Source organism: Camponotus floridanus, unplaced genomic scaffold, assembly GCF_003227725.1.
Source record: "Camponotus floridanus strain SB8 unplaced genomic scaffold, Cflo_v7.5 scaffold58, whole genome shotgun sequence".
In the NCBI taxonomy this organism is placed as follows: domain Eukaryota; kingdom Metazoa; phylum Arthropoda; class Insecta; order Hymenoptera; family Formicidae; genus Camponotus; species Camponotus floridanus.
In genome coordinates, this window is record NW_020229747.1 from 15,273 (window position 1) to 39,796 (window position 24,524).

The window sequence follows — 24,524 nt, forward strand, 5'->3', positions numbered from 1 at the left end:
GATATAGGCCGCGTTAATTATGTTCTATTTCAATATCTATTGATGAAAAATTTATAAATAATATAACTTATTATTGAAGGTATACATGTACACTGTAGAGAAAAATCTAGTTAGATTTATTACCTTTTAACGATTAATAATCCACTGCGCAAATTTTGTTCTGGTATAGAGTGGAGATAGAGATCTTCTAGAGTAAATCTAACTGGATTAAAAAAATCTAGCTTCCGTTTACATCACTTTCACTCTACATTCTATGCCGGAGCGAGAGAAAAAGTTTAGAAATGAAATCTCTAAACTTTGTATTTGTATTTAGTCACATTATAAATAGATATATTATTGTTGCTGTAATTGTAATTTTATCGTTAAAAAAGAAGAAATGAAAATCGAAAAGGAGGATATGAATTGTTAGAAGAAAATAAGAAGGTTCTGATGCTAAATTAACAAAAAAATTGTTTGCTAAAGACAGATAAATTCGTATCATGAATTTTATACGTATATCTCATTAAGATTTCAAATTTTTACTGCAATTCGCATCTCTGTCTCTGAATATAAAAAAATAAAACACTTATCTAAGGAAAGTGATTTTTCAACATTTGTTTTTAAACATTAAAATTTTAATAACTTTAATGTTTTATTCCTGTCCCATGCAACACTTATTGAATGTTTTCATATGAAACATGATAAAAGCAAATTTAGTAAAGTGAAATCTGTTTGTCTGGATAAATAGACTTAGAGCAGTCTAAAATATCAGATGGCTGTATACATTACATGTTCTTAGATGTATCTTATCGACTCTAATTAGAGCTTAGATTGCATCCTGCTAAAACGTTCTAGGTTCTGTTTATATATCTAGACTCCAAATAACACGCTCCAGCTCTAGCTTAAAAAATCTACAGTGTACATATACTTTAAGACAAATATGATAATTCTTTTCTAAATGCAGAAATTGTTTAATGCCACATTAATTATTTCGTTGACTAAACTTAAATACATTAACTTATTGTTAAATATACAGTTTTAACGGGAGCTTTTTTAGTGACGATAAAATTATTACTTGATAGAATAGTTTGCTTTTTATTTTCCTTATATTATAATTTAAATGCCATGAGGCACGAGCGAAAAACTAAAAAAAATATGTCGTCGTTATAATCGTCACAATTGTCAAACTTTCGCAATTGAAATTACAATATCGTACATATTTTATAGAGTATACTTGTCTGTTGCTTTAATATGACTCAAGAAATAACACTACACACATAAATCGATGTATTAAGATTTAAATCTTATAGAATGCGATGTGTGCGTCATCACGTGATATATTTAGTTATTAACCCCATATTATGGAAAATATTACTTCATATTTAATCAATAATTCACATCACATTCATATTTAATCAATAATTCACATCACATTAGATTATTACTTGAAACAGATTTATTTCAAGCTCCGATCAGGCCGATTTTTTTATATTTTATTCAATGTTGTATATCCTTAAAAAAAACAACGTGGTTTCTATCACATTGATGAAAATTTCATCTAACATATATAGAAAAATATACGTGTAATATTGTAATAAAACTAGTACTTTTTGCAAAAATAGTCAACTCAGAATTCACTTATTTTAACTCATTAAACAATCGAGCTAAAAATCAAAGATTTTGTTCTTCATCATCTTCACCACCGAAATTTTCCTCACTATCCTGTCGATCGATTGCTACAAATATGGCTATGAAACCTTTGCTCGAAATTGTATCATCCGTTCTAAACCTTACCAGTAGCGCTTCGTTCATAGAAATAAAATCTGTGGTATTCTACAAAGTAGTGATCAAAATTTTGTATATAATAATTGTTTTTCATACGTATAGATCTAATTATATTCTCATTATATTACATATGTATATCATCATTATTCGATGTAATATTATTGAAAATGTTGGATTATTGAAGAAATTCACTTACAGAATTACCGCAAAATCTCCCATATGGAGGACTGGAAACATCTAAACCGGAGAACACTTCAACAAAGTCATATCCACATTCAGTTTCATATTCGAGTTGGAATGAATGAAAAGATAAATGAACATTTTTGCCAAGTGGTGCTTCTATTATCCAGTCACAATCTGTATTGTGATCATAATTATGATAACCATATTTAGCATGAGAATATAAGTGCTTCACTCTATCTGTTGCCATAAGATGACCACCACAAGCTGTAACACGTGTTAAAATATTATATTATAGAGTATGTGTATGCAATATATCATATTATATGTATATCAATTGTGTTTAAAAATCCAAAGAGTTTTTATTTTTCAGAATTTTCAAATTCAACACTATATATCAAGATTTATGAATTGAAATTTATTATTGAAACTCGCCGCCAATATATATCTTATCAGGAAAGTTTACCTGTACTATGGGTCGCTAAAAATCCTTTTCTTTGCACGGAAGCGTCACTCTTAAAGACCATGTACATTTGATTACCAGTTGCAAGAATTGGATGCGGTTCTTTAGTACCACAAAATCTACCTAAGGTAAGACTATCTGGCGAATCTCCATCGTAAATAACAATATGATCATATGCACATTCTTGATGCGATTCCATTTCAAAAACTTTAAAGACCTATAAAATATGCATATTTTTTCTTCATGTAGAATGTCTTGTTTTCTTTTTCTTCTTTTTCAATATTATTTTTTTTTACTAAATTGAAACCAAAATGTAATGGTATAATTACTGACTATTGCTATGCGAAATACAAACCAATTTTATTCGATGGCCTGGTTTCGTAGTAAAATGCCAGACGCAATCTTTACGACCAGGATAATAATCCGGATAGTTTGGTGAAGTAATTGTTCCCACGGGTGCAATAATTTCGTATTTGCAACCACCTTCTTTGCAATCATGACCATTTTCATGAAGTGTAAAACCATTGTGGCAAGAGCATTGATAAGAACCTATTGTGTTTTTGCACTCGTGCTGGCACCCTCCATTGTTACTGGCACACTCATCCATATCCGTAAAAAATATGGCAGCAAATCCTGATTTTTGGACGCTGTTTAATAACATGTAGCGCAAATGACAAGTATTAATCGTATCTTTTAACATATGTCTCAATATTTACGCTAATATATTGCAATTTTATGTAAAAATATTTCAAAGTTGTTTTATAAAAATTTCATACACAAAAAAACTTATATATTATATTTAATATTTTCGCATTACATAACTTATGAAGCATAGTCCTGGCTTCTTTATATCAAAAATTTATTTTCAATTTTAATACGTTTATTATATATATTTTTTAATATATATATATAAGCAATATAGTAGAAAAATGGAAAAAAGAATTATAAAAATTTAAATGCTCATAACGCAGTTAATAATTATAGTATGGAGATTTTTTAAAAACTGAAATGAAGCTCAAGATTGTATTTTGAGAAACTTATTTTAATGCCAATTGTGTTGGATGAACCAGTTGACACATTGCTCAATGAGATAAAAAGCGCATGAAAATTCAAATTCTCCTCTTCAAAATAAACTTTTGCGGAATTTGATACAATAATTCTTCGCTGAATTATATCAATTTGAAAGAAATATAAATTTTACATGAAATAATGATAAATTGTGATTAAAATTCTGCCATTATCAATTCAAACCAGTATACCTCTGTCTTGTAAGATGTATCGTATTGGTTGTTTGAAATCTACCAGTGCGTGCGTGCGTATATGCGCGCGCGCGCGTGTATGTGTGTGTGTGTATGTGAAGATGACTAGCTATATTTTATACGTTATGTAAAGATACGCATAAGATACTTCAAGATCAATAAATATTGTGAAATAATATGACGAATCATTATTTGAATCATAGAATTCACTTTCATCTCTGCCATATGCGTTATATCTATGTTATCATATGCGTTATATCTATGTAAATAATTTTATAGGTCGCCACTATGTCAATTAAATTAATCATCCCACCATCGCAAAATTAATCATTCCACACAATTGACATTAAAAGTTTCCCAAAATACAGTCTTGAGTTTCATTTCAATTTTTTTCACCTTGATGCCATAATTATTAACTGCGTCATGAGCATTTGAATTTTCATAATTTCTTTTCCATTTTTCTATTGTATCGTTTCTTTTGGCCGAGTGTATATATATATATATATATATTTATTTATTTATTTATTTTTTTATGTATATAATAAATTTAAAATAATTATGTTTATAATAAATTAATTTAATTTTAAATCTTTTCAAATAATTAAATAAAAAAAATCATAATTTTTGAGAATAAAAATTCTTCTTATCCATCAATTACTAAAACACAAATATTATCAAAGCATATGATGAAAAATTTAATGTATTTCTTTCTACATGATACAAGTAATTTATACGTAAGCTAAATATATATATATATAAATATATATATATATATATTTATATATATTTATATATATATATATTTATATTGAAAAAATAGACGAGTACATAAAATAAAACCTGTTATCAGATGTGAAAGTAATTCTCATGAAATTTCCCTCGGATGTTATTAGTGACGGTAACCGAGCACCGCAAAATATTCCATGCTTTCTGAGAACATCGTCGCCAAGCTTACTCGCCACCTCCACAGAATCATACTCGCATTCTTCCTGATACACATTATTGCCTTCGAGATCGAAATGAGTAAAATTTAAAGTAATGCGATATTGAGATGGTGCAACAATTTCCCAAACGCAATTTTTATTTCCTGGATATGCTTCGGGAAACGATGGGCTAGTGATGGTGCCATTACTACCATTAAAAAATCCACCACATGCATCTATAAAAGAATATAGAATATTATTACTTGTGGATTGGGATTGCCTAAGCGGATTAAATGAATGTTCCGCTCTCCAGATAATTATTGTATCTTGCCTTCGCAATGTTTGCCGTCGGAATGTAGCTCGTAACCAATTTTACAAGAACATTCATATCCACCGAGCGTATTGGTACAATTATGCTCGCAACCATGATCCGTTAATATGCACTCATCGAATTCTTAAATATCATTATAGTATTGTTTATAGCATTATTTACAACATTTTTTAAAATAATCAACAAATAACAATATAACAAATTCATTTTTTTTAATGCAAGAGATGCATATGCGCAATACATTTTACTATCTATACTATGTTATATACCTTTCATAAAAGTTGCCGAGAAGCCAGCCTTTTGTACGGAACCGTCGCTAACAAACTTAACAAGTAGCTTATTGCCCACCGACTTGATATCTGGTGGTATCTTGTACCCACAATAAACGCCGATTAAGGGGGAATCGTTGTCATGTCCGTCACGCACTTCAACGTAGTCATACACGCAATTATCGTGGTTCTCGATTTCAAAAGACTGGAACTTCAAGGCCACTTGATAGTCCTGGGGTACGGACAGTTTCCACACGCACTCTTTACTGGATTGATATTCTTCTGGATAATTTGGTGATTCCAAATGACCTATACCATCTAATTCGACATCACCGCCGCAAACAGCTTCATAACTAGCCGTGAAGCCACGATGACCACTTTGCTTGCTAGATATCACATATGTTACTAGCATACGACTTCCGCTTGACACTATTGGCTCGTGCATTTTACCGCTACCACAATATCGACCTGAATTAGATAAAATGTATGTGAAAAAATTATGGAATTGCTACTTTTACTGCTCGGAGCGCGTGCCAATTTATTTGAAGTTAATTAAATACATTTCTCACGATATACTTATAACACTTCCACCTCTTTCGTACTCTCATTATCGAGATTGTTGGGTGCAAACAATTTGCATAAACTTTTTTAGTTTAAAAAAAAGATTCTCACCTAATACTCGACTCTTATGCCAATATCCATCTCGAATTTCAAGATAATCACTGCGACAATAATTGCTTTTGAATATATCAAGAAATGTGATATTTAGGACGATACGTTCACCATGTGTAGCCGTAATTCTCCATTCGCATCGTTCTCCATCAGTAGGTGGAGAATTGTTTGGGTAGTTTGGTGATGCAAAGATACCACTGTTCTCCTGAAATGTTCTACCACACTCTGCAAAAATCGGTTTACTTAACTGGATAAAGCTAAATTAATCAAAAGCACTCGCATATATCTCATGAAAAAGAATGCAATTGATTAAAAGTTTAACTTGTCCATTTTTCATTTTATTTTAATGCATATTTTGTGTGTGTATACATATATATATGGAGTTTTATTATGAAAAAAATTGATTTTATATAAAAATTATGTCTCTAGGAGAGATTTTATAATCTAATCTTCCTAGAGACATAATTTTTATGTAAAATCAAATTTTTTCATAATAAAACTCCAGCTGAAATAATTATATTGAATATTGAAATTCTTACTATGACATTTATATAAAAGATTTGTTTGCGCGATGTCGCCTTCGCTTAGTCTGATTCTTTGTCCGATTTCGGGTCTCTTTTTTCCATGAGTTTCCATAGGTAAAATTGTATCCAGATAAGTACCTTTTGAAAAGGTATTTTTTGCATAGTGCATGATGGAGTCATAATCATAGGGCAAGCCGAGTGAATTCACTTCTTCTTCTGTCAATTTATTAAAATTGTATTCTTGACCTATAAAAAGCAAAATATTTTTTTGTATTCTTAAATCTTTTAGAACAAAATTTTATAAATACATATCATTCTTCTTCTTGACTCTCTTTAAGAAAAAGAATATAATTATTAAAAATATAATCTCGTTTGTTATTAATCAAATTTTTACAATTAAATTTCTACTTGAAAAAATTAATTTGCAGGATTAATTAAAAAAAACAATTTTTTGTCGTTTTCTATCAATAAATATTAATTTCATAAGATTTCTTCATTTATATGTATATATATATATATATATATATATATATATATATATAATTTATTATATCTCATATTGAATTCCAATTAAGCTTAAAGCATCGATTTCAAATTTAGTATCTCATTGTCAGAGCAAATTGGAAATATTACTTACCGCTCATAATATTATCGCGGATAATTTGTACATGACGATCACGATCTGGTCGAGTATGCTCGTGCCAAAATCCAACGACGTGACCTAATTCATGTACAACTATACCAAACTTATCGCAGTTTTTACCAATGCTAATAGCTTGCGGTCCATTACCTCTTTTTCCGACAAAAGAACAGCATCTACCGAAGAAATTTTATATATATATATATATATATATATATATATATATATATATATATAATTAAACGCAGCATATCTATTATTCATATTTGTTTCTTTGGCAAATTTGAAATCAAAAATAAATAACATTAAAATATTTTATCTCACATCTAATGTATCTAATTATTACAAATTATTTCACGTATAAAACGAAATGAAGAGAATGAAAGAGACATGCATCAACATTGAATAAAATAATTATTATCAATAATAATTCGAAATTAGAATTACATATAAGATGACAGGACAAGTTACATTTATTATTAGTTACATTTATTATTAGTTACATCTATTACATCGATATATCTATTATACTATTATTCTACATTATTATTATACGATGCAACTCACCCGCAAGGTCTTTCCGTAAATAGAATATAATTAGGATGCTCTCTGGATACTCTCTCTACAAATTTGACGCAAGTAAAATTTTCCCAATGTCTCATTGCTTGTTTGAATAATGCTTTATGTGCACCAGAAAAATTTCCATCAATCTCATAGGGAATGACCCCATGATCCCATACTCGTTCCTTCCTCGCAGTAGCGGCTCGACGTATTCTGCTTGAAAAGTGTTTCGTGCCATGCTTGTTTATCAATTTCGGCTTGTGATCCATATTATAGAATTCGATAGAACGAAGACGTCGATCGTGTGCAGAAATGACTTCGTCCGATGCATCGGTAATAAAGTCATGCGTTCGTCGATTGCAATGATGGTGAGAACGTCTTCCTAAAATTCTAAAAATAATATACCAGTATTTTTTATTTATTTTATTTATGTATACTACACTTTTTTCAATGTTATACATACATACACACACTATATTTTGTTTTATATTGCATGGAATGTAAATGTGAATTTTGAGACCAAATACTCTTTCACATTCACATACACAAGCATATGTACATAATAGTATCATACATCACTATATCAACACACACACACACACACACACACACACACACACACACACACATATATATATATACTTTTCTTGCATTTTCAAACTATCTCGATATTTCTCGATATAAGCTGTAAACAAGCAATCGAGAACATGACGAAAATAGAACATCCATCTGTATTCGATATTTCAAAGAATTTCTCTTCGCGCATTTTGAATTAATTATAAATTGCACGCACACTTTATGATTTTTATTTCGCTCGTTTATTAGCACTAATTACTAAAGATGTAGATGTAATTCACTTCCATTATTCGAGTCTACTTTTCTAGCCAGCCAGCCCTAACCGATAGCACTTAGACAAGGCGTTTCTGAATCAGTAGGGCGTTACAATTAATTAACGTGTCTCGCATGTGAGCCACGTATAGATATAATGCTCGTATAAGCATCGTGAGAAGACGAGGAGAAGTACAATAGAGTGCGTTAATGAATCCGGTTTTGAGATACATTTACCATGCTTCCTTGTATAGTTGGTTGCGCCTACTACCGTTATTCCGAGGGTAACAATCCACTGCTTTGATCTAATATATTATAATTGATATAGACATTCAAGGATTTTTACCCACACGCGCATACTCGGAAAAAAAGAAATGCTAATAACATAAATGTTCCATGCTTTTATAATAACTTGAAATATAGCTAAAGCATCTCGCAATGATGAAATCTTTGGAATAAAGCGTTGGTACGTATTCAATAATAATGACTAACGTGTTACGTTATATACTTTTTAATTGTTTACTTGTTAATTGTTATTTTGTTACTGTTATCAAAATAAAGTATCCGTAACACAGTAATGCGTTGGTGTTATTTAAATTTATGATTTACATTATAATAATTAATATAATGAGTGTTTTTGAGTTTAAAAAAATCTATCATGTCTCGATAAATTTTAAAATTTATTAGGCATTTTTTGTATTTTTTTAAATCGAAAAGAACAAATATAAGAAACACATTTTGTCTCGTTATTTATTGAATTTATATGCCATTTCAATTTTTATATGCCATTTAACAAAGCTTTGTTTACGTTTTATATACGTTTTATATACATAATGTGCCAATTCCCAATGGAATAAAAATTTGAAAGGATGGTGATATGTATATTGAAGATTGAAGATTAAATTAACTTTGAAATAGGTTTAGGAAAGCGCGTATTCATATCTTATATCTCATATGTAAGACATGATCGCGTGATGATTCTCATCGAAGCTCCAGAATTCTAAAAAGATTGCTGAACGTGCAAGCCTCTGGAACATGAAATATCTGCAAAAACTTTGAGGAAGATGAATGAAAGCGACGCGTATAATGAATTTTTTTCAAATTTAATATTTTAGATAATGAAAAAATATTTATTGTTTGCATATATAAAAACTTTTGTTAAATTACATTATTATACAAATTGCCGCCTCTATATTTACTTTTACAATTTATTCTTTATCCAATCATTTTCATCAATTTATGTCGACAATATGGCTTGAAAAACGTAAAGAAATTGGATTTAATACGTGTACATATTTGCATGCGTGCATACGCGCGTATGTGTGTGTGTGTGTGTGTGTGTGTGTGTGTGTGTGTGTGTGTGTGTGTGTGTATATATAGGCTGAGCACACGATGAAAAGATATCTTTAGCGTTTAATTAAGAGATCATACTTTCAAATATATGACATTGTACGATAATGCGCGAGCCGTGTACCTAGTCAGGCATCGCGATACGACACATTGCTGCCAATATCGACAAGTTATTGGCAGTTCGAGAGCTGAAAATGCCCGGACGATAGTATCGCACCCCATTTTCCAGCTTTACGATGACGGCCATTGTTATTGGCATTGCGAAATGGCTCCGCTGGTGGAAATACCGTTAGCGATACTTGGAAGTTGATGCGTATGCCAGTAGTCAAATGAAAAAATAGATATTGCCAAATCGCAAATCAGGATTTTTCACAATTTAACAACGCGTCACTATGAGTTTAATCGATTAGTTTAAAATAATTTACTAATCACATATCTTTCATGTATATTGTGGATATTAATATGAATATCAATATGAAAATATTAAAAAATACACTTTAATTAAAATACTTTATTATACTTTAATTAAAGTATACTTTAATTAAAATTGCTTACCGAGTATATACATAAAATGCTTAATAAACTAGCTCGAAGAAAATAAACGTGTCAAAGATAGAGGCAATTTTAATAATACATAAATGACTTATCTCCTTTAGTTATCTACAGTTTTAATAAGGTTTGTATTATATAATTGTATTGTATAATAAATTGAATGTTATGTCTCACCGTGTAATCTTTTTTTTGATATTTTTACAAAAGGTGTTCTCCGCATATCTTGCTTCTGTTATCGCTTGCCACATGCTTGGCGTTTTGTATCAAAGACTTGCCTTGTTCTTCTAAAAATGCTTGATTAATCAACAAGATATCACAGAAACAAGATGATATTATTTATTAATATTTCCGTATTAAAACAAATTTAAAAAATAAATAAAAGAAATTTTTCTTTATAAAACATATAAAATGGACAGAAACAGAAAAGTCATATACGTTACTAAAATAGAAAATTGCCTCTATCTACTATAATAATAACAATTTAACTTTTATATGCTATCGTTATAAAGGAAGATGAAAAAAATTAGCAATTGTTAGATCGCAAATATGCCTGTGTTTAAATTTATGCATTAAACAAAAATTTATATATTTAATTAAATTTTTGTTTGAGCTTTCCTACCTTTTACGATGATGACGTCGCCGTCGTCGATTCGATGGATTTTGCGTATTCAATTCAGTTTGCGCATTAAATGTTTCCTTGATGTTGTCTGTATATACACGACCTACATATTTACTGGGCTCGGTAGTAAAAGCTGTAGAGGTTGAAAATTCGAGAGGCATGTCATGAGTCGGATGTCTAGCTTTCACTGATTCTGATATCAATACCGTCCTCGAAATCTGTCGACGAGCTTGTCGTTCGAAATACTTTTTTTTCGAAGCTTGGGTCGAGGATTCCAGTCTAATGGCATAAGCACAATTGACAATTAATATAATTTGTCTTGCACTATTTATCCGTGTTTAACATGATTATCTAATCACAAGTAGAATGTGCGTATTTATATTACACATGTAAAAACGAGATGTTTTTTTTTCAAAAAATACGTTATTACTTTCAAACAAACCAGTAATACTATTTCATCGTATTTAATATGTTATCTGTTGAAATTTGAATTATACTCCATTTTTCTTTTATAATTATCCTAGAATTTTGTTGATACTTTCTCATGTATGGTACCTACTTGTAAAATATGTTATATGAAAGAAATAAAAGATCTAATATATAAGATAGATTTCACAAAATATATTCTAATATTGAAATTTTCTCATATCACAAAATACGCAATGACTATACATTCATGATGTAATACCTAAACACTAAACCCTCGTTTTTCACTGCAGGATTAGTATCATCGCTCCTATCGTTAAAGCTGAAACCATCAGACTCGCCACCCATGCTATATTGATTGCGATCTATCGACTCAGATTTTTTTTTGACAACCGCATCGTTGTGTTCATTGAACACTTGTTTGTTAACATCATGTTCACTCTTAAACTGAAGGATCTCTGAAATAAAATAAATATGCTTTCGGGTCAAATCATTACAAGTATAGATACACATATATATAAACATGTGATAATCATAAAAACAGACATGTAAATATTGGTTTAGAGAAATCATTGTGTGTGTGTGAGTGTATAACTTTAAATAAAAAAAATTTGATAATTATATTGTCGATGTTTTCTAACAATTTGAGAAAAAAATTTATCACTAATTATTTAACACTTATATAATAGAAAACGTTGTGATATATTATAATAATATATACTTATACCCACCCGTAAGGCCTTCTTCCTCTACTTGAAGACCTTCCTTTAATATTTCCTCCCTGTATTTCTCTAATTCTTCCAGGTAGCTTTTATTCAACTTTTGTTCGCGCCATTCTGTATCATATTTAATATTTGGCAGTGCAATGTCACCAAGAAAACCGCCTGAAATTAATTGTAAGCAAAATATATATATATGTATGTGTGTGTGTGTGTGTGTGTGTGTGCGTGTGTGTGTGTGTGTGTGTGTGCGCGTGTGCGTGTGCGTGTGCGTGCGTGCGTGCGTGCGTGCGTGCGTGCGTGCGTGCGTGCGTGCGTGCGTGCGTGCGTGCGTGCGTGCGTGCGTGCGTGCGTGCGTGCGTGCGTGCGTGCGTGCGTGCGTGCGTGCGTGCGTGCGTGCGTGCGTGCGTGCGTGCGTGCGTGCGTGCGTGCGTGCGTGCGTGCGTGCGTGCGTGCGTGCGTGCGTGTGTGTGTGTGTGTGTGTGTGTGTATAGTTATATATAATTCTATTAGCAAACTGAATGCGCGTAATAAATTAGAATTCTTCCAATCTCCGATGTCACGAGTATACATGTATGCATGCGTGCATTAGTGCTCGTTTCGGTTAATTAATTAGGCGTTCGCGCACATACACCATCACATCTCGGTAGGTATTAACGAGGTTGAAATCGCCGTATTCGCGAGGACATATCCGTAAATACAGTCTCGTAGCAACGAGTTAAATCAGAACTGCAGTTATAGTTCACCGAGCCATATATACATTTATGGCTTGTAATATATACAAGAATTAATTTTTAAAATATTATATACGCGAGGATATCTACAAAAATATTAAATTTGTTAATTATGTATCATGTGATATATGTATATTTTCAAAGATTTTTCTGCGCAATTAACTTTATATATTTTATATCATTTTTTTTTAAATCACCATATATCTAAAGCTCAAGCTTTTTTATTGATTGTCCAAAATTTTATAATTAACTTTACAATAACTAATGTATTAGCCATTTTAGCATATAATTTTGAGAATAAAAAAATACACGTGCGAAAACTTTAGTTGCAACATCTAAGATTCTATATATATGTATGTATATATACATCATATTCTACAGAATCGTAGTTGCGGCCCTGCACAGCTTTCGTATGCGAATGCATGTATATGCACAGTCAGTTTCAAACCACGTAATGCCAAACCCCTGTCTGCTTCGAATCGGTGATTTCGTTCCATTTAAGCGAGAACATCATTCGAATGTTCGCATAAAATAATCGCATTAATCTTTTATACAATAGATGATAAGTTTTAATTATAATGTTTATTGATAATGTTTATTGAGAATTCTGCTTTCTGTTCCACAAAATTTATTCTTATATCTTCAATGTACTTAAAACCATATGCGCGCACACATATGCATACGTGCGTATACATACGTGTGTGTGTGTGTGTGTGTGTGTGTGTGTGTGTGTGTGTTACATTTTATTATATTTTTTAATATTATTTCTTCAAATATTTTCTTTTAAAGCAATAATAATCTTAATTATAAGAAAGCTAAAAAAATAAATTCGCAATGATGTGAATAATTGTATCGTTTTTATTTTATTAAAAGAAATTTACTGTATATTTCTCTCAGCAAAATAAAATTTTGAAATTGAGAAAAGTATGATGATAGAAAGAGAGAGAGAGATACCATCCAAGATAATATATCGTTGTTTCATAAAATCATGGCGTAAAGCCAATCGAGATGTTGGAACTGTTTTAATCTCCGAATCGATATGAGAAACCTCATTTTTCATCTCAAAAACATTTGCAAAAGCGTACGAAAAAAAAGGAGAGAAAAAGAGAGAGAGGAGGAGGAGGAGAAGAAGAGAGAGGAGAGAGAAAGAGAGAAAAGGAAGAGAGAGAAAAATGTAAACCAAACACTTTACAGAATAAAGTAGGAAGAAGTAGGAATAAAGTAGCAATAAAGTAGGAATAAAGTAGCAAGAATTATTTTCAATTAGCTGAGTTTAGATATTATTATATTGAAAATCTCACAATAGAGCAATTTAAATATTTTCTTAAATAAACATCTTAATTTTAATTTTGTTTGCTCTTTTTGATAGCATTAGTAATATTACTCCTAAAAATTTTTATTCGAATAAGCAAAACATGTTAAAATATTTAACTTAAAAAGAATATATAATAATTATCTTATATTTTTATATTTGTGTGTGTGTCTAAAGGAACGGATTTATTATTAATGTAATATGAAAAATAATACATGAAAAGACATGGATGATATGCAAACCAAAAAAATGAGAAATATATGACATTTCCACTCTCTCAACATTTCGATTCTCAACATAATGTGATATTACATATGTATGCGTATATTACATACGTATGTCCACAGATTACGTGAGTATGTGTACGAGTATGTGCTGTATTGATTCGAATGGAGAAGCCTCTCGCACATCGCAGTGAGTTTCTATAGCGCGTCGGATTAAACGCTTGCGTACACTACCGATGTCAATTTTATATCTACTTTTTTCTACTTTTTCCTACTTTTTTTTTACTTTTTTCCTTTTTTTGTTTTACACTCAACATAATAATGACATAATAATCAATATTAACTTTCTTTTACTAATTAAGTAACAATATTATATCATTACATTCAATCTCTGCAACGCGATAGAATCACGGTAGCAAAAGAAGGTTTTTGTCACGTGAAATATTATCGCTATAATCACATCTGAATATCATGTCATAATTATTAAAAGGCTTATTATATGTATGTAGAAAGTATATTCACAGGGAATTTTTGTTTTTAAATGATGTTAAATTTGTGGTGAAAAAAAAATATCATATAAGACTAACAAAAGAAAGAGAGAGAAGGAGAAAGGCAGAAAACTATCGCATAAGTAAAATATTCTCAAAAACATTTAATAATCCGACTTATTATTGGTTTAGATGAAAGATAGATTTAAAAAATTGTTTTTTCCAGTTATACATTTTAAAATGTAAGCTTCACAAGGATATAATAATTTCTTTTTTTCCGGATATTTTTAGGATAATTTGAAATCAAGGAAAGAGAATGGAGGAAGAGAATGAGAGCTTTTTTTTTCTACTCGGACAAATTCTCGACCTGTTGTATATTTTTCTTTAACTCACATCACTATTTGCCAGATTCGTGCAATTAATAATGCTCTCTGCTACATTTCTTTTTACATTGTTTTTTCAACACAGTTGTGTTTTCTCTATTTCTCTATTATAATTTTTCTTTTTCTACAATTATTTAACGCGGCATATAATCTGCATATTTAAATCAAATACGTTGATGAACGTAGGTTGAGAATTTGTCCGAGTAGAAAAAAACAAAAAGCTCTCATTCTCTTCCTCCTTCTTTTCCTTGATTTCAAATTATCCTAAAAATATCCGGAAAAAAAAGAAATTATTATATCCTTGTGAAGCATACATTTTAAAATGTATAACTGGAAAAAACAATTTTTTAAATCTATCTTTTTTTATCAATTTTTATCAAATGGAAATATCAACAATTTTCCATATAGAGCTTTTCCTCTCTTACAAAATTATTTACATTTGCTTACACAAACTACGTCAGTGTAACTTGCTTACGCAAACTACATGCTAATAAAATATGTTATCGAATAAATTAAATAAAAGTAATAAGTCATTAATTTATACAAATAATATAAATATAAAAGAAAACTGAATATAGAATATAAGATAGTGTATATATTTATTTATTTAACAAAATGAGAGAGAGAGAGCTTTATTTGATATATATATATATATATATATATATATATATATATATGTATATTGATTAGAATAAAAAATTTATTAAAATAATAAATATTTATCGTATTGCTCATGGATATGCGATTATTATCATTCAAGGATGTAGCTATTTAATAGAAGTTACATGTATATACGAAATAAGCGAATAACACGCAGTTTCCACGCTAATCACAAGAATAGACCATTTTTATTTTTGTTAAGAAATGATTCTTGGGAGGTGACTATCACTTGTTATTTATGGAGTGATAGCACGCACACACACACACACACACACACACACACACACACACACATATTTATAATAATGTATTTAATAACGACGTTCCACAATAATGTCATTTTTATTTGCCTATAATTGTGACAATCCACTGCAATAACGAAAGCTTATGAAATTCAATCAAGAAATGTGAATGATAAATATTTTTCAGTTGGCCTGCATTTCGATCTTTTTTTTACCATTCTTTCGTGATGATTCGTCTTTCATTCCAGATGAGTATTCGACCTAATCCCGAGGGATAAATCCTCATCACGTCTGACTTTTACGTCACTTTCTACTTCCTGAGTTTGATTCGATTGACTGTGTAATAATTCCACGTTCATTCCACAAATAATAATACAAAAGTATAATTACTTGTTCCTTCACAAATTTCTAAAGAATTAATGAAAAAAATAAAAGAAAACTAAAACCTAAAAACTAAAACCGAAAAATAAAAAGTAGAAGACAAAGAAATAAATTCTTAAGATCCAGACTTAAAGATAAAAAAATCGCAGATAGCGAAATAATGATGGCTGCAGAAAAAGCAACATTATCAGTAAATTTCAAACTGTTCAAGTAAAATTCTATAATACAGTATGCTATAATGTTATGTACTTGTGAAAAATATCACTTTTTTATATCTCACAATCAGATATGTATAATTAAGCTCGACAATTACAATTATTACGTGCACCATATATCGTATCATTGTTGTTTCTATAATGAAGCATAATAAATATACATATAGCTAATTTGTAAGCTGTGTTTAATGTATACGTTATACCTACAGCTAATTTGTAAACTGTGTTTAATGTACACATTAATTATTAAGTCTCGCCACATATATAAAACTTGGATGCTTATTAAATATTGTTCTAAATAAATGGTAAGACATTCTTGTTTTCTCATCTAGAATTAAAGAAAATGCCACATCGAAAGACGCGTCAGGAGTCGAAAGGTTATCGCTTAACGTGATAATCGAACAAACAGAAGGAAAGCAAGGCGAATGGCATGATACATGTCGACTTAATCGAGGATTGACTATGATTGACTTGCAGTGATTTATGATGCGGCTATTGTGAATTGTGTGAATAATACTTTCTCTATCGCGCGTAAATTTATATAATTTCACAATATATAATACAATATATAATACAAATATTATCATTTATATAAATGTGTAAAAAAAGAAATTGTGCGTGAATATGTGTGTGTGTGTGTACGCGCGCACACGCGCGAATAAATCGTCGACAAAATGCAATTTGTACGCGTCTATTGTTTTATTTATTAATAATTATGAAAATTAATTTCCCTAAGCAAACTTCTTCCATCTTGATTAAATTAGTAAATTATAATTCTATTTATTCTTCATTTTCCATTAGTTTCTATATTTCTCGTATAATATAAATGTTAATCGTATAAATTAATTATATATACGAATCAGATTTCTGCAATATTATATATATTAAGCACATATTTTCGTACAATATAATATAGTATGCAATGATAGCATCCTCATATTTACCTCATTTGATAGTTATTAATTATAAGTATCTTGTCGTTTAGAGAGATGTTATCTCCAAAAAATATAATCTTGCTAATTTTTTTTTTTTTTTATAAAATAGTTGTATGAATGGATACACATATACAATATAATTAAATTTCGAGATCTTTCACGAAATCGTCGTATGTGCATCGGATGATATCATTGGAGACATGTATAATTTTACACTTCGTGGTCTGTGAAACTTGAATCGTAAAACGTATTTTGAAATCTAATATCAATTACATATTAAAACAAAAGTGTTGAAAAGTGCAACTATAAGGATAGATATCATATATGCTACATAAGATATGTACAACAAGTTATCTGTATGACAATTTTTATATTTTTCATATTTAACTATGTGATTTTGGAAAATTTAATTTTAGAAAAATAATCTGAAATGTGTGTAATAACTACAAAATTTGTCTACCGAAATGTACGGACTGAATTATTATTTACTGGAATATATTATTACTACTCATTATTATTATTGTTATTAGTTATGATTATTATTACTATTTAATTTTTCCGAGATTGCAAATGTTTTTTGCACTCGTTTAAAGTTGTAACAGTTGAAAACATACTTTTTACGAACTACTTGAATAGCACGTGTATTGCTATGCGCTTTATTAAAGTTACTCAATTTAGAAGAAACAATGTTAGGATGAAAGCAAGTACCAGGCAATAAATGAAAGACAGAAATAAAAAATAAATAGCAAAGGAATAAGAGAGAGAGAGAGAGAGAGAGAGAGAGAGAGAGAGAGAGAGAAGGAAAATAAATGAAAGAAAGAGAAAAAAAAAGAAAGAAAGAATCAATCACAAACGTACATTTCGTGAAGATAAAAATTTAATATAAAACTACATATACAAACGCACGCGCGCACACATACACACACATATGTATACTATACGCGCGCGCACACATGTATATGTATACATATGTACATGTTCATTCGCACACGTAGACCAGATTCAGTAAAATTTTAAATTTTGAAAAAGAATGTGCATTTTTATTTGTTATAGAATTTTTGAACTTTTTTAAATAAATAAAATAGAAATGTCAAAGTAATTTTATTGTTAGTCTTTTTCATTTTAAGGATGTTTCAAACATTTTTAAAATTGATTACAAAGTGAGAGAGAGAGAGAGAGAGAGAGAGAGAGAGAGAGAGAGAGAGAGAGAGCAAGCGAGAAACTTTGTATTGAAGAGACAGAATACATCTCTCTATGTGAAGCATTAAATAAACGGACAGAATTTTTCAATAATAAAATATGATAAATCTCAACTTCATCAAACTTTTGGACGAGAAGTTGCAATGCTTGTGATCGATTTCTATTTGTATTAATCTATCTACAATCGAAACAAGATAAAAGAGTATGCGCTAAAAACACGAGAATGCATCAGAATGTATTATAGCAGAGTTTCTCAAACTAAGAAATCCCTCCAAGAGCGGTGATAAGGGGGCTGCGAAAAAAAATCTAACCTAACGTATAAAAAAAATAAGATATTTTCTGGAAAAAACAAACACATTTATTAAGAATTTATTTATTAAAAAATTATATATATATATATATATATATATATATATATATATATGTATATAGTTCACACACAAAGTCAAATTCTTTAAATCAATTTGAGTTATATAAGTGTGTTTTTATTTTTCATATTAAATTTTTGCAGAAAGCAAAGTATCAATTTTATTGCTTTGAAAGGTCATGGAGTTTAAAATGTTTGAGAAACGCTGCATTATAATATTATGAAATACATGTGATTACGGCGGTATATTCGAATAGATAACTTTTTCTTCAACCTTCTGGAGCAACATAGAGCAGCGCGGCATGTTTTTTTCTCATCAATAAAGTATATTTTGAGGTGTGACACACTGCACTGTTCTTTTTAAGAACTCGATACAATTATATCTCAAATATATCTCAATAATTATATCTCAAAATAATTAAAGCTAAAAATTCTATAAACCAAATAAAACTTTTTAATCGTAATTTCTTATACATAAAACAATTGCAGACTAACACAGACCATATGTAATAAATCATTTAAATTCATTATGTACAATTCTTTCTTCATTCATAACAGTATACTATATACGTATACAGATAACTTTGTTATAATAATCTCTTGGTAAAACTTAAGTGAAGAAGAGTTTCCATAATTTTAAGAACAAGTGTGTGCAACATGCGAATTTAAAAATATAACTCTGTAAAATTAGCAGCGTTTGTATCAGAAATAATCTCGCCAATCTGTCGATTATATAAAAAACATCACTGGCTTTGATCTCCAGCCAAGTTGCTGAAATTCTTCACAAAGAATGAATAATTCAAAGAACAATTCCGCTAACAATTTATATCGTGTTCATTAAATCTGCAACAGTGGACACAAGACTTATCATTTCTTCCGCGATAAGCCGATGCAATTAGCAAGCCGATAAAAATCTTGACAAGTACTTTGTAGCGATACTATCACTTCGAATTTTTTCTCTTTCTTTGTTACAATAATTTCTAAAAGTTTTAATAAATCCGATAATTTAATTATTTCGGCAATCATCACACATTTTTATTCGTAACGCGAAAATTGATTTTCTAAAACAGTTTAGGGACAAAGTTTAAGATTGAATGATAAATCTATTTTTAATTATCAAATACTTCTTATTAGTATATAATGAAAATAATAATAAAATATTAGAATGAGACTTTATTAACAAGAAAAACTTGAGAAATGTTGATGGTGCATGGGATATATTTTTGTCTCAACATTTCGAGACTCCTCAAGGGCTAACATAACACTTTTAAAGGATATACTGTTTCCTTTTATTTGCTCTGTTGCTAGTTTTTCTACAGTTTTCGTAATACTTTCAAGATGATCATTTCAAGAAGATGAAAAGATATTTCTATATCTTTTTTTTTATAATCCTTAATGTTTAATTCGTGTTAAATGAGTCTGAAATATTTCTTTTCTAAAACATGTAAAAGAAAAGAAATTATTCTAATATACAGATAATACAAAAACAATTTATTCGACAAGTTCTCTCTCTCTCCCCCCCTCTCTCTCTCTCTCTCTCTGGCTCTTTCCAAATACCATTTATCTTTGAGAGAGAGACAGAGAGAGAGAGATGGACAACATGTATATTTATCTATTTGCTATCTGTTATATTTGTTGTTAACTATTTTAGTTGATCGTTAAATCGATTAATTGTTTGAATATTTATTTTAGTATTAGTATTTTAACTAATTGGTATTTTGCGCATAAATATCTAAAAACTGTTTAATTCAAGTAGTATTAAAGAGAGAAGATGTATTGAAAAAGTCTAATATAAAATGTATAGTATTTAATGTCATTTTAATTTGCTTTAATAAAATACAATTTTGATAGTTGAATAATAAAATATATTGCTTAAAACTTAAAGAAAAAATCAAATTTGTAGTTATAAAATGATATTTTTTTCCCTTGAGAAAGATTTATTCTAGACAGTACTAATAATTAGGTGTGAGGTGTGTGGCTATAAAGTAATAGTACTAATTTTTTTCAACTCTTTTGTGCGAATGCCAGTCAATGAATGGCATCATTTTAACGTTTCAAATCGGGTGAAATTATCATGTTTACAGTTGATAGCAATTGTAAAAATTTCATCGGACATACATACGCGTCATGAAATGTGTCGCTCGAAAGGACGAAAGGAGTAAAAACTTGAGGCCGCGGCAAAAACAGAATTAAGCAAAATATAAATATCTAAAATGAAAATTTGTGAACTTTTATGTGAAACTTGAAAACTATGCGATGCGAACGTACAAAATGTCGTGTAAAGGAGATTTATCAAGAGAATGATTTATACATGACATTATATGTACACTATCATGCATACAAGTTTCTAAGTGGTTTGGAAGACCTCGCGAAGATTAGAAAGACAAAAGCAGCCGAAAGCAGCCTCGACACAGGATTTCGTCAAAAGTACGCAAATGTATATATTATTGAAAATCGACACAAATAATTATGACTATGAAAATTATCGGAAGAATTTAACATTTCTAAAGACTCGATTTGCAACATTTTACGCACGAGGATTTAACATAAACAGAAACATCTGCTCTCGATTTGTATCACATACGTCATATGCACAAACGGACAGCGAAAAAATATAATATAATAGCTCGCTTGGAACACATAGTGCTTGACCATCTGTCATATTCGTATTTACAGCTTGCGATTATTGTCTATTTCCAAAATTTAAAATTCCAAAGAAAAGAACTGATTGAAATTGGAAAGCATTTCGACGATCCAAGCAGCTTGCGGCGAGGATGCTCGATACGGAAGATGAAAGAGGATCTCCATAGAAATTAATCCACTCGCTGCTCGATTGTACCCAACGCAATATCAATTACGAAGGAACATATTTTAGAATAAAATAATTTTATTGTATATAATTGTTGTTTGATTTTTGTTTGGTTTAGCTTCAGTCGGGATACTTTATAGCCACATTTCGTACATGTTTGTTTCTATAAATGCGCGCGATAATCCGATTTATGTTATAGCGACGGTGTAACTGTTGTCTGTTTTTCCCTTACCAGCTTTACAAATATCGATGTCCAAATCTCCGGTAATAACATGTGAAAATTTGATGGTGAGTAATTCTTCGATAGAGAACCTATGTCGTCGTTTACCGCGCCGATTTTCATCATTTTCTATGGCCCGGCAATCGACGATCTTCGCTAGCAAGCAAATGATCGCGAGTACCAAAAGAGGCCTCATCTCGAGGTTATCGAACAGAATATCGATACGACGACGACGACGACGACGACGACGACGACGATGACGACGACGACGACGACGACGACGACGACGACGACGACGACGACGACGACGACGACGGCGACGGCGGCGGCGGCGGCGGCGACGACAAAAATGATCTTGAATATGCTAACTGAGTCATAACAAACCAAACGTATTATTACTCGCGCACTCTTTTGCGTTAATAAAAGAGGGTTGAACCGTTTAAATATAGAGATAACTTTTTAATTTTCAAGCGCGAGTCATCAGTCACATTGGCATCCCGCACACTTTCATCTCGCGACGATACATGAGAATAAGCGCAGATTCTCATGTAAACCAAATAAATGCATGTCATTTACGAGTTATTAAACACATTTGCTTCCCGATTAAAGTTCACGTCGCGATTTAGAATCGAACAGTACGGTCGACGGACGATTGTCCTTGCGTGGAGAACGTGGAGAACAGACTGATCGTCCCTCACAGCAAACACGACGCGTCGTGTTCGAAAGCGCGCGCTCGTGCTACTGGCATCAAATCGAGAGAGAGAGAGAGAGAGAGAGAGAGAGATGGAGAAGGAGAAGGAGAAGGAGAGGGATACATAGCACACGCACGCACACATGTATGCGAAACGTATACATCATACGTGTACGTGTATGTATATATGTATGTATTCAGAGGGGATGCCAGAAACAACCGGTCTCCTCCCTCGCAAACTGTACGGCACGAGGGTTGCCGAGACACTGACCGAGCTTCCGTGCCTTGACAGATGAACGGACCTAGGGGATTTCTCATCGCATAATAAGATGTACGGATATTTGTTTGTGTCGAAATGAGTCACAATAAAAACACATCTTGTCCCTCGAATAAATAAAATAATATTCTACAATTCTACGATGACGGAATAATTTTATCTCTATTTTCATCTCATTGTACAATAAAAAACACACGTGTACACATATGCGCACGCACATGCACAAATATAAATATAAGTGCAGACGTGTAAATAACGTGCCTTTCCCATGCTCTTTTTTAATGAAAGAATGGTGCTTGAATGAAAACGAACAGTTCTTGTATTAAACAAAAATTTGGAATAATATTTCTTTTCCAACATAAAACTATTTAAGTGAAATAAATTACTTTTAAACTATCGATTACGTGATAATAATGTATCTCATTTTTGTAGGACAAGCTTTAAAGTATTCATTTTTCTTTAAGATTTTGCGCAAAAAGAATAATAAATTTGTAGCTATTTATTGCGCGCAGATAAATATATCCCAAAACTTTTAGAGCTCATATATATTTTGCCCTGCGCTCTTGGAACACGTGTTTTGTATCCCACGCGACACGATCCGTATCGGTCAAGTATCGGATTACTGTTATCGGATCACCCGTTAGGAACTCTGCTTGTGAATCCTGTTGCGAAAGTAAATGCATGTCCGGAAACCCTTCGCAAGAGTAATCGTTGAAAATACATATATGTAAATGAAATGAAATGCGAATTTTTTTTCAATCATATCAATATTTCATTCTAAATCATACTTAATTTAAAAAATATCGATGAGTAAAATTCTGTTCATAATTCGTGCGACAACTATGATTTCACAATTCACAAAAAAATTCAAAAAAATTATAAACCGTTTTCGTAAAATTTTATAAAAAGATATGTGTTTAAATTACTCTTATATAGTCGTATATATAGTTATCGCGCGAATTGTAAAGAGAATTACTCATCAATATTTTTTTAGATTGTCGTCCCAATTTAAATTGCTACGCGATTGTTAATTATGAACTGTAAGTTATCAAGTTTTTAGATTTAGACTGAAATATTGAAAAAAATGGCATTTCACTTCATATATACATATATATATATATATATATATATATATATATATATATATATATGATTTTAAACTCTAATAAATTTTGTCATAGCTTATTAATTTTATTGTGAAATATAGTCTCTTATTTTTTATATAAAAATGTAGAGATATATCTCCCCATTATATATATATATATATATATATATATATATATATATATATATATATATAATCAAA

General features: G+C 30.3%; 1 protein-coding gene across 3 annotated transcripts; it reads right to left on the bottom strand.

Annotated features, from left to right (window-relative positions):
• Positions 1–214: 214 nt before the first annotated feature.
• On the bottom strand, positions 215–23,198 carry LOC105256896 (tolloid-like protein 2). 3 transcript variants are annotated; one of them, XR_003123432.1, is made up of 16 exons: positions 22,263–23,198; positions 12,093–12,245; positions 11,624–11,819; positions 10,936–11,214; positions 7,593–7,976; positions 7,023–7,201; positions 6,401–6,631; positions 5,862–6,086; positions 5,190–5,657; positions 4,921–5,043; positions 4,495–4,825; positions 2,763–3,054; positions 2,411–2,624; positions 1,961–2,211; positions 1,587–1,812; positions 215–1,491 (listed from the first exon to the last, which is right to left on the bottom strand). XR_003123432.1 is itself a non-coding variant. In XM_025412841.1 (15 exons), the coding sequence occupies exons 1-15, from the start codon at positions 22,444–22,446 to the stop codon at positions 1,651–1,653; spliced, it is 3,672 nt and encodes a 1,223-aa protein (XP_025268626.1). In that variant the 5' UTR covers positions 22,447–23,198; the 3' UTR covers positions 215–1,650. The 3 variants fall into 3 exon arrangements, 2 of the variants coding, with proteins under 2 accessions (XP_025268626.1, XP_025268627.1); XM_025412841.1 differs by having other exon boundaries at positions 215–1,812; XM_025412842.1 differs by having other exon boundaries at positions 215–1,812; positions 4,507–4,825; positions 22,263–22,540.
• Positions 23,199–24,524: the final 1,326 nt, after the last annotated feature.